Below are 12,233 nucleotides of genomic sequence, written 5' to 3'. Positions count from 1 at the left end.
TGCTAAGGTGATGCTCCTATCCTTTAAGCAGGTTTTTCTGTCTGAATTCCTTTAGGCAGGCAAGGGGAGGGTTCTTTCTGAATCTTGTTTCGTAATAAATTACCATTAGAAGTCAATATCCCCAAAGGCTTATTTTGGGGTGGGAAAACTTCAGTGCATATCAAAACTAACGTCAAGTATTTTGTAATGTATTTCATTTTCTGTATTCTTTTCCTTCAGTTTCATTTTCAAATAAAAGGTATCTGGTACACTTAAGTAAAAGCGTAATTTGAGTTAAAGAATTTTTGCTAGAATGAGCCGATGTGGGCTGTGGAACAAATGGACCTTGCGATCTTCTTTCATCAATTAAGCTCATTTTTCTTGTCTCCCCCTCTAGCGCCCCATGCTGGAGTCAGCCCCGCAGAGTATTACCATCAGATGGCTCTGCTGGCCGGCCAGCGCAGCCCCTATGCAGACCTCCTTCCCTCAGCTGCCACCGCCGGTGCGGGGGCCATCCACATGGAGTATCTTCACGCCATGGATAGTAAGTGGGGGGCTGTGTTCTGCAGTTCTGTGGGTGGCAGATGCCAGCTCATGAAATGGAGAGGAAGATACAAAGATTAGGTGACTGTCTAACTTTACAAACCAGAGGAGGATATGGAACCACCAGCACTCAGTGCTCGTGTTGCCTTGATTTTCTAGGAAGCTGCCACAGCATTGGCCACCTCCAGACACCCTGTTTAGCTCAGGGGAATGAACCGGAAGATGCAGGCAATTGTGATGTGGCAGATATACACAAAAATTACCCTGCTTTGAATGTCTTTGTAATAAAATAAGGAAACATGTTTGATTACATGTACTTTGCCCAGTCATTCCTGGGTTTTATAGATTTTACTCCTTGAAAATTAATTTTTAAAAAAGACCTGTACTTGGTTTTACATTTTTCTCATTCGATTTCCTTTGCCTTATATATTTCCTTTACATTAAAATTATATTTCACTAAGACTTTTTATCTAGGAAAAATAAACAGCATTTCTAAATTAGAAAGGGCTGTTTTTGGTACATAGCAATGGAAGAAAATGGGATCGTTTGATGCATTTTATATCACTTATTTTGGGATCCCCCTAGGCTTATGATGATACCTTTGGATCACTTATCAAGATGTATAGACAAACGAGGTTGTGATTATCACTTTTCAGGACATCCAAGAGTTCTCATTTATTCAGATTCTTGTGGAGTCTACATCCATTTGCCAGGTGCCAGGAAGTCAGCTGGAAGCATCATCCAAGTTGTATGTATATCAGTGAAAGCCACTGTCCTTTGAATATGACAGTAATATGACTTCAAGTAGGGCATATGCTTGAGGTTTTGTTTGTTATTCCTAGCAGCAGTGTGATTAACTTGTGCTTTTCCATCTGTAGTCTGTTTCGACTCTTTTGTGAAAGAGGTACACATTCGTCAGCTCTGACAGTGGTTAGTAATTCAGTCCTCAGGCCTGGGAAAGGTTCACACACAGTACCGAGTACAGCTGTGTTTTACTGTCGTGAGCTACTTTGCTGTATTACCCAGGAACATAAGCTTGCACTGGCTTCCAGTGCAGAGTTCATTACCACACCCAAAGTGAGGAAAATGTGCTGCATCCTCTGCAGGGCTTCTGTTGTTCTGCTTGGAGAGTGGAGAGCTTACATTTCAGATTCATCATAACCACATTGCAATTAGGGATTGTTGGGGGGAAAAGTTTGGTGTTATTATGCAAATTAGTTATTTAAAATCCGCAAATAAAGAATTAAGATAAGACAGAATCCTTGGAAGGTCAGCTCGTATTACCTTCCCTATTTGATGAGAATGTGTTTAGTCAGGCAATGGCAGTTTTTATCTAAATAAAGGATGAAGCTACCCTTTTACTTAGTAAAAACTAATTAAAGGAATTTTAATTTGCCTAAGTATATGGTAAATTGATTGTCATTAAGTAGAAATTTAGATGTCCTATCATTCATCACGTAAAAGGAAACCTCCTTTTTCTTTGTCAGAATTTTTTATTAGAATAGAGAAACAAAACAATTAACCGAAAGCCAAGTCAGAGATGTCGGTGTTGGAACAATAAGAATGCTCGGGCTCCTATTTAAGGAGGAAGCAAAGACCTGGGCCACTCTCTTTCAGCTGTTTTGAAAATTCTCACCTTGTCTCCTGTTCCCTTCATCACAGGATCCCAATCACTGTCCCGCAACCAATGCTGCCTTTATCTTTCTTTGTTTCGTTATTAGGAGCTTGGGACAAGCACATTAAATAAAAGATTGTAAAGTGCTTAAAGTATTATATTCCCAAATAGCATCTAGTTAAACAGAGCATAAGAATAGTACCCAGATTTAAGAGACTTCCAAAAGCAAGTGAAACAACATAAAATTCTTGCATTGGACATACACTGGCAGTAACATAGCAGAGCCAACCTGGGATCTAGCTGGTTGCTCTGACCCATTGTTACTGATCTTTGGGACTCTTCAACTGGTTTCCGATGAGCACCTGACTTTTAAATGTGCCACCAATGGGCATTATTTGGTTCCAGCCAGCTTCAGGAGAGAGAGTTTTTGTGTTGCACGTTAGAATGAACAAGTCTGTTTTGTGGCTCTAATTCTACCTTTTGGGATTCGAGTGATCTTAAAAAACAGGAGAGCAAGTAATATCCTATAAGGAACATAATAGAAATGAGGGCTCCTGAAAACCACACTGTTTGTTTTGGAGGAAACTGACTTAAATGAGTGCCCATCTTGGAGGGGAAAACTGAGGAGCTGGACAGCCAGGCCAAGTGCAATTTGAGGGTCTGTGGATGGATGGAGTCAGGTACCTGCTTTGCCTTCGGGAGATGTTAGAGGAGTATAAGGCCTCTAGTGTTTCATAATGTCAGATGGCCTCCTTATCTAATTAATGCTTTAACAAAATTAAAGCTGTTCCAGGAATTAGCTCTGTGTAGAATGTATTGCTGTTCTTACTCTGCCAGTGATCACCGAGTCCCAGTGAGTTCCAGTGGGAAGGGTTATTGTCAAGGATTATGTGGAAGTCGACCATGAGTCTGCTTTGTCCTTGGAATCCTTTGCAAGTGCAATGTATTTTTTTTCACTGAAAAACTTCTGTGATGAAACTAGCGTCTCATAGTGAGAAAATGTGAAACATTTATGTGTAAGGCAGATGCCGTGATAAAAGTAGGATGCTGATCTGAACACTAGAAGATGTGTACATACTTGGGGTTGCTGTTTTTGTACTAACATGCCCTAAATAAGGCTGGTAATGAAACTATTCTGAATGAAGAAAGTCAATTTTAAATGTGCCTGAAAGAAAAATTTGAGTAGATTCCGCATTCGTCATTCAAATTGGTTTCCAAGTTTTATACGTAGATGGCACCAACGTACTAAGTTCCAGTTAGTGGTTTATTTTTTTATTAACTATAAAGTATATTATCTGTAGAGTATTTTTATTCATCTGTTTCATTTCATTAAATTAAAGCATGTTGGTTTGTTATCTTTAGTCAAGGTCCATCGCTCATGAAGAAAATATTCCCAATGTATTTTCTGGGACCAAGTGCCTAGTCTTTTTTATATAAAGAAGGCTTACCTTTTACTCCAGTCTTCTGGGTACCATAAAATTGCCACATCCCTGTAAGCAGGCATACCCGTGCTATGACATAGAAAAGCCTCCATTATTACTTACAAGTAATAGTGACTTATTTGCTTCTTACCTACTGGGATTATGTTCTCATTCTCTTGTTAAACTTCAGTTTGGTGACTCTGTAATGTCACTCTGACTGTAGAAAAGGCAGGAGTGGGCCAGTGGCCACATTCATCGCTATGCCCTAAAATTCAAATCTCTAATATCTACCAACTTGAAGGCAAGTGGGTATTTATTTTTTAACTCTCCAGGTGAAAAGCACTGAATTAAGTTGGCATGCATTTAAGTGTGAGTTACTGACCTCCAGGTTAGAGTGGTATTGGTGGAATCTTCTTGAAGGTAGACAATTCTAATAAATATTAGAATTAATTAATAAGTCCAGGGTTAAAATAGACTCACCAAATCTCATTATAATGCCTACAGGATATTTTCCCTCCCTGCCTTGGAAAATCTGTAAATGAATCATATCCCAAGATTTTCAATGTTTGGGGGATTTATGCTGTTAGACCATGGGGAGTTTGGGGCCAGGCTCCTCAGTCTTGGCACTAGTGGGGCCGGATGGCTGTTCATCGTGGGGGCACCTTGTGCACTGCAGGGTATTCAGCAGCCTGGCCTCTCCCTGCTGGATGTGAGTAGCACCCTGTGAGTTGTGATAACCAGAATGTCTCCAGATGTTGTCACATGTCCCATGGGGGCAGTATCGCTCCCCCAACAGAGAATCATTAATTTAGGGTAATGTATCAGTTATTTTAATAAAGCTTTAAGCATACTGTGGATCAGATAACTACAGAAATAGTGGGGAAATGAGGGCATAACCAAGCTGAATTTTTTATCTTAGGATACTTTAATTCATTTATCCTTTGGCTCATTGCCTTAAAATGGTGCATGTTGGGTGGGGAGGGTGGTATGTTGTGTAACTGTGGGAACCACTGGCTTTGTCGCTTGTGGTGAATTAATGATAGGACTATCTAAGGAGCCATCAGATTCATAAATCACTAGAAATGAGAGGGATAACGCATAAAAGTCTTTTCCTTTTGTTTAGCAATTTATCATTTTGCCTGCACATTAATAAACAGAGCTCCCCCGAGGTAAGCCCTTGGAAGATAAATATTTCTCCCTAATTTCCTCAATTGTAGCCAGTAGATCACAAGTGGGAAGAGAGATCCTTGTCATCGCAAGTTGCCACTTCTTACCGTTTATTCCTTCCACACGGGTGAGTAGCATTAAATAACAGGTACTGAGTACAACCACAGGTAATTGGGTTCTGTTTTGTTTCTATAACAGGCACCAGATTCCCCAGCCCTAGGCTGTCAGCCAGGCCGAGCCGAAAACGTACGTTGTCCATATCACCACTGTCCGATCATAGCTTTGACCTTCAGACCATGATAAGGACATCTCCCAACTCCTTGGTCACAATTCTAAATAATTCCCGCAGCAGCTCTTCAGCAAGTGGCTCCTATGGTCACTTATCTGCGAGTGCAATCAGGTATGTATTTTCCCGAATATGTTACGTGTTTCCTTAGTAAAACATCAGTGCTTGACTGCACCTGGATTTGTGTACTGAGTAACTGTGAGGAAGAACACAGCAGCATGACACTGGGCCTGACCTGGGATTCCCAAGCCAATTATTGGGCCAAACATAACTTTTTTTTTTTTTGGGCAGACGTTAGTAGCCCATCTTTAGAAATAGTGGTTATTCAGTTATGATGAAATCCAGAGAATCCACTTATGATTGGCACAGACACCATCCAATTACACAGCTCATAAATATGTGACCCTCTCCCTGCCTTTTTGGGATTTCTGGTGTTTATTTTCCTATGAATATGGTGCCTGGTGTCATTGTATTCTGAGGTTTTCTTTTCTTCAGAATTTATCAGACTGTGCATAATCAGACGCTTTAGAGATGTCCATGTGATGGGAGGAGAACTGACTCTGGGTGGTGAGCACACAGTGTGATATATAGATGAAGTATTATAGAATTGTACACTTGAAACCTATGTAATTTTACTAACCATTGTCACCCCAAAAAAAAAAGAAAAAATTAAGAAATCCACTTCATAGAGAAATGAGTATGGCACATCTTTTTATCTCAGCTCCTCTCACTGATTATAGTTCTCCAGTGGGAAAACTGACTTCATACCTGCTTGTGCAGACATGCGAAGACAGGAGCTGAAATCAAAGGCCAGGCATAATGCACGCCTTCTTCAAGGGGGAAGGTGTGCTGGGGAGCGGGGAGGGAAGAAGGTGACAGTAGGATCTTAAGTCTAATGGAAAATAAGTGCAGGTGAGATTGGTCAGCATATCTATCACAGGAAATTAGAAAAAAAAAGTGTTAACTATAGTAACATACCATATTTACCGGACTTGATGAATGCATTGTTTTTTCCAGAATGTTCTCAATTATAGTTTTAATTATTTCCTTGTTCAATTATCATCCATGCTCCTTGGCAGGCAAATTAGTGTTTAAATATTATAAATCTCCATTTTGATATGATGTCATTTTCTTGCATTGTTTCTTTGTTTTTTTATATGGTCAATAAAGTATGGAAAGTTAGAGCAAAACAAATGACCAACTCTACTTACACCATAGCAGTCAGCAGATAGAAAGGGTTCCTGGGGATGTTTTCAGGATGAGCCTCTGTCATCACAGAGGTAGCTTGGAGTTGGGGATAAATGTGGTCAGATTCCAGCTTTGGCACCAACCAGCTGTACATAGCTGTCACCGGTCGGCTCTCTGATGTTCAGGATTCACATTTGTAAACCACAGATAAGACACCCATTGTGTAGGAAGGGGGCACATGTAGTGAAAGCTGGCATGGGTCTCCAGTGCCAGGATGAAGACCCCTACCCCTGGGTGAAGCCTCAGGGCAGCTGACCCTGGGTGGGCTGGCCCCCCCGGAGAGAAGCTCCCATGGCCTGGCTGTGCCCCCCCGTCGTCATCGCAGTCTGACTCTGAGGCAGTACGCCAGCTCGGATCTGTGACCCGGTTGTCCTGCACTCCTGGCAGATACCCCTGGGGTCACAGGAAGCCACTGATCATTGACCACATCTCAATTTGCTAAGTTACATAATTGTGTGGTTTGACTAGACGTCATAGCATCAAAGTAGAGAAATGTGGCACACAGTGCTATGCACACAGAATCACCCTGTGAACCTTCATCCCTCTTGCTTCTGCTACATTTCCCTTCCCTCTTGCTCTCTGCCCAGCTATCTTGACTTTTTGCAGCATTTAAAGGACTTAGAATATGGTGTGCAAGTGGTCACAGTTCTGAGCCCAGCATCTCGCTGGCTTCTTGATCTCACCTTTGCCTGGGTAATCTAGTACCAGACTAGTACTTGAAAAACCGTCAGTGTACTGACTTGAAATTATCCTGGTCCCCTGTCTCCAAGGAACTGCAACAGATGCCACTGTTTTCCATAGAGTTGGAAGAAGGGGTCCTGGGTACCCTATGGTTCCTGGGTCATCACACACACTTTCTTCTGTGCCCTACGCTCCTTTCTATTCTGTCCTCTCTCTTGCAGTTTACCCTCTCATTCTTCAGGACACATCCACTGTGATAGGAGGAGATGTAGCTTTCAATGCAAATAAGGTAATACCCATAACCCAATGAGGTGCACTTGCCATATAATACAGCAATGTGAATAATTAGCATCAGCACCTCTTGCCAGCCCTTTAGCTAGAGAAATATTAGTGCTTTGTCCTATTCTGAGCTTCATTTTGTGAAATCTGAAAACTGACTTGAGGAATAATTACAGAGTAGCAGGACCAGTGGATAACAGGGAAAGGCAGGGAGCATGAAGGAATCCAAAAGGGTAGCCAGCTTTCTCAGGAGTGAAGGACACAAGAGCCAGTGTGCACTTCGGATGCACTGAAGCTCTGCTGGTACCAAGTGACACAGCAGGAGTGGGGCACACTAACTCTTTGTCTCACTAACTTTGGAAAGTGTCATGTTATTTCTGTTCTGTGCATCAGCACAGGGGCTTTGCAAGGTAAGGTCACTTGACAGAGGTCATGCCTGGTGGGCATCAGTGCCAGCTACAATCCCTTGCTTTGTAATGTACACCAAACGCTTTTGAGTTTGACACACACGTTTTCTAATACTTAGTCTGCTTCTGGTATTAGCAGTGCATAGAATAATGATGCCATTTAAGTGTCTAAAGATGTTATTGAATGTTTAAATGCCATAACTATTTCCTTTACATTTGTGTCCCAATTCACAGCCTCCAAGAGGCTGATAATATCATTTACCACTATTTGAAATTTGCATGTTTACTTGTTCATCTAGTAATTTACTATACGTTTCCCCTCCACTAGCACACAGTGCCAGAAAGCTGTGGACTCTGTGTCTTGTTCACAGGCGCACTCCCCACCCCTCAGAGTGTGTGCCCCGTGTCTTGTTCACAGGCGCACTCCCCACCCCTCAGAGTGTGTGCCCCATGTCTTGTTCACAGGTGCACTCCCTGCCCCACAGTGTCTGTGCCCTGTCACCTTGACATCACTAGACAAATATTTCTTAAACGAATAAAAGAAGGAGCTTTTCAATTGGCAATTACAATTCTAATCACCTTTATTAAAATTTCTATGTGATAGATGAATAATTAAGGTTTTCAGAAAGTTGGTCTATAAGAATAGTGAATTATTGATAAATATATAGAGACAGAAAGAAGAATGCAAAATAAAGGGATGACAAAGAAATGCCTATCTTAAGCTTGTGTGTGGTTCTTGTGTTTATATATTTACCTAGGAATTCAGACTGCTATAAAAATACTATAGAAAGCAAGAATTTTTTCGCAAAAGCCCATTGGCATATTAAAACATACTCATAGTACTTTTAATGTCTAACTTTTTCAAACATATTGTTCAAATGCATATCGTGAATCTTTTTATGTCATAAATAAATCGATAATTCAAAAAAATAACCCCATGCACTTGGAAGTGATGTGAAATACTTACTGTCTCAAATTTTAAGTTCCCCGTCACCCTGAAGACAGCCTTCTAACAGGAGATGACTCACATTTGCAAGTACAGCCTGAAACCCCCACTCTGGATGGTTAAGACTTGTGTTATAAATTCCCAGTGAGCGAAATTATATTAGAATAAGTTTTCTGTCTGCCAATCCCTTCCCCTAGAATTGCACTGCCAGTGGATGAGGTGTTTCCGGTGAGTCTCATCCCCCTGTAGTTTTGGTGAATATCACACATTCAGATAACCCAGCAGTTCTAGCCTTCTCACTTTCAGTTCATGGCTAAAATGAAGATGGTTTCATTTCCTTAGTGGCTTCAGGTCTGCCAGGCCAGGACAGGTGTCTCAGTGAAAGTGGACGTGCCCAGAGCACAGGCCCACCTGCACAGTCGGGTGGGTTCTTGTGCCAGCACTCGTGGGCGGCCTGGTGGGCCGAGGGCAGGTTGTGCTTTCCTCTTGGTGCAGCTCCAGCACCTTCCGAGTGGCCCCAGAGGAAGGGTGCATCCGGAGGATCCACTGCCACTTCCTGAGGAGCCAGCTTGGTCTGCATGGCAATGGCTCTGTGCTGTGGCCAGGGTCAGCATTTTATTTATGTTGGAAAAACAATGCAAAAATGAGTTGGATGGGAAATACTGAAAAATAGAGGAATACTCAGAACTCTGATTGCATCTTCTAAGGAGTGTGAGACAACCTTCTCTCCTCCCAGTTTCAGTGATAGTAATTAATATTAACTAAAAAAGAGTTTTACTTTACTCCCAGATGATCATTGGTTGTACGTAGTACTTCCTTTTGTCAGCTACTCGTTCACTTCCCAAATACTTAACTGCATATTCAGCTGTGTGCTGCTCACTGTGCTGGGCTCAGGGGCTGCAAAAATCACTGAGAGCCATGGCCTTTCCATGGCACTCATGGAATCGAAAAGCCCCCAGCCAGACACCCGTGAAGCAGACCAGTGTAGCCGACAAGGCCCTGAATGAAAGTTTGCTGTGGAGGGGCTGTGGGCAGCCCAGAGCTGCAGATGCCAGTGAGCTCAGGCAAGGTGAGCCAAAGCACAGGCTGGAGGTGAGCAGGGGCCAGGCTGGGCATGGCATCCTGGACCAAGGTCCAAGGACAATGTGCCGCATTGTTTAGGGACAAGGGAGCTGAAGCTGGACGGGGTCTAGTGGGCAGAATGAAAGGCACCCACCTACTGATGGGGCACAGCCTGGGGAGTCTGACTTTGAACTTCCTCTCCCTCTTCGCCAGACCTCCCTTACTTCTCCCTTAGAAATCCTCCAGTGGGAGGCACGACTGAAAGGATTGGTAAGAAATGCCGTTTACAATAGAGAAATAATAATATCTGATGATGTTTTCTAAAATTGGATGATGCTCATATAAATGTATGTCTTTCTAAGTGCTTCCAGCCAGATCTCACTGGAGAGAATGTCCCTGCTCCTCACCGTGGCCCTAGAGTTTTTGTCTGTTTGGCTGTTCAGTGGCAAGTAGCTTTTAAAGCTTGTAGAACACTTCATCATCTGAAGCCGAATGTAGTTTTGTCCAAAGCATTATTCAAAGAGTGCTTGTGTCTCAGTGTAAATGTTAGGGTCACACTTACTCATTTTGTGAGTGTACAGGTCTTTATTTGTGCGTCATTACTTCTTCCGAGGCTGCTGGGTTTTCCAGTAAATGTGTCCTGGGAGCTTTTATGGATGAAAGTGGAAGTTTTATTTTTTTTCCTTCGCAAATGCAAGCACATGCATATAAGTGCCTCCCTGTACCTACACATACACTAACAATGATAGCCGTTGGCCCATTCTCTGCAGAACTGGAAAGAACTGTTCTTACTTTGAATGGCCGTGGTTCCACAGTAAATTCCACAGCTGTAGCCAGAAAGTGTGTGACCTCGTTAGTACAACAGCCAGAGTTGGTTTTGATTAGAATTCTTCCTTTACCCCTTCCTCTCTCACCTCTTGAAGTCAGTTTCCCAAATTGTGGGCCCCTCCTGTTGTAGCAGCGCTAACTGCAGCCTGGTTTTACCTTCAGTACCGGTTTCATGAGCAGAAGAGTTGGGAGAGAGACGAGACAATGAAAAGTAAATCTCAGGCCTGGAGTCTTCAGCATACAGAACACCGGCTTTATTGCAGCATGAAGTTTCTTAATCCCAATGCCCTGACTTAAACTACTACATCATAAAAGAGTCACATGAGTTTCTTTTAAAGCTATTTTTTAAAAAAATACCCCCAATTGATAAAAATTATGTCCTTATAGGTAGTTAGCATTGATTTTATACTTAAAACGACATTTCCTGAGAAACCAAAGGTGCTTCATATTCTTCTTTCCTCTTTCCAGTGGGTGAGAGCTGGCGCCTTTGTGCCTGATGGGGGCTTCCCAGACTACTCTCTGGCTCCCTCTTGTGGTTCAGCTCTAATCCTTCTCAGGTCTGGCCAGCTTTGGGTTGGGCCCTCCAGGTCATGAAGGGGTTCCAGGGATGAACCTGGAAACCAGTGAGCCTTTCTGTGTAAGCAAATGTAAGTAAGATGCGTGGAGTGTTACTCAGCTACCACAGCCTCCCTATCCTTTCCCCACACGTATGGCATGTTAACACAAGGGACCCTGGCACCATGATTCCCTGGAAGCCAGACATTCCGTTCCATGGCAGCTTAAGGAAAACTATTTATTTAGAGAAGGGCTAAAATGCCGTGTGGGTTGAAGTCATTAAACAATAAAATCGAACGTTTTACCTTTAGGCGTGCGGTGGCTGGGTGATCCAGACTTCTGCCATCTTTCTTATGGTTCATCAGTTTTTCTTCATCTTATTAAAAATAGATCTCTTCAGTATTGTAATCGGTTCTGTTTACCCCTCCAGTATAAAGGACGGCAGCAGGCCAAATTGCTGCTGTATTTATTATGCCATATTAAGTGATCCAGAATATTCTCCATCTCCTACCCCCCAGCACATACAGCATTCCTGAAGTTTTTTTTTTTTTTTTCTTTTTTTTTTTTCAGGCCTTCCCCGGGCAAATTTATTTAAAATTTACTGTAGGCAGGCAAGAGATCCGACGCTATTGCAGGCCCGTCTGTAATCCACTGGTCTTCCCCAGCCCTCGTCAAATGATCCCTGTAAAGCCGGCCTAAGAAAACAGTGGAGTCAAAGGGCGGCCGGCTCAGTTTCTGAAGTGTTTTTATAACACGTTATGGGCTTATCTTAAATGCTATTTTACTTGGGTTTTCTCCCTTTGACTTGAATATTAATGACTTTGAAATGCCTATATGTGTATTAGGGTTGAATAAATGTTTAATGAATGATTTTCTACAGTAGGAACTTTTAAGTGTCCTCTCTTATATGTCATCCCAGAAGTTAAATATTAATTTGATTTACAGATTGATTACAAGTGTTGCTGTGCAAATGTTGACACACATCACATCCTTGGTATGAAAAAAATAATGTTTCTTTTGAAAGTCAAACATGATTATGGATTGCAAACTTTTATGTCTTGATAACAATATATAACCTTCCAGATACAAATAATTATTTTATTCTTTGGAAATGTAAATGGGATATATAGAAAGTAGTCAATTAAAACTTGCTTACTTAATGAACGATGCAGTGTGTGGATTTTATGACATTTAGTTGCTTAGCATCCTTTTTTTC

General features: G+C 42.0%; 1 protein-coding gene across 3 annotated transcripts in view; it reads left to right on the top strand.

Annotated features, from left to right (window-relative positions):
• Positions 1-12,233, top strand: part of GLI3 (GLI family zinc finger 3) — a 278,504-nt gene that overhangs the window by 193,816 nt on the left and 72,455 nt on the right. For all 3 annotated transcript variants that reach the window (XM_088797850.1, XM_074340521.2, XM_088797851.1), the window contains 2 exons: positions 377-523; positions 4,924-5,125. In XM_088797850.1, coding sequence (XP_088653976.1) covers positions 377-523; positions 4,924-5,125 — 349 coding nt within the window. The remainder of the gene's footprint in view (positions 1-376; positions 524-4,923; positions 5,126-12,233) is intronic.

The sequence above is a fragment of the Rhinolophus sinicus genome, chromosome 4 (assembly GCF_057876585.1).
Source record: "Rhinolophus sinicus isolate RSI-liver-muscle chromosome 4, RSI-T2T, whole genome shotgun sequence".
NCBI lineage: Eukaryota > Metazoa > Chordata > Mammalia > Chiroptera > Rhinolophidae > Rhinolophus > Rhinolophus sinicus.
This window is presented reverse-complemented; position numbering and strand designations above follow the sequence as displayed.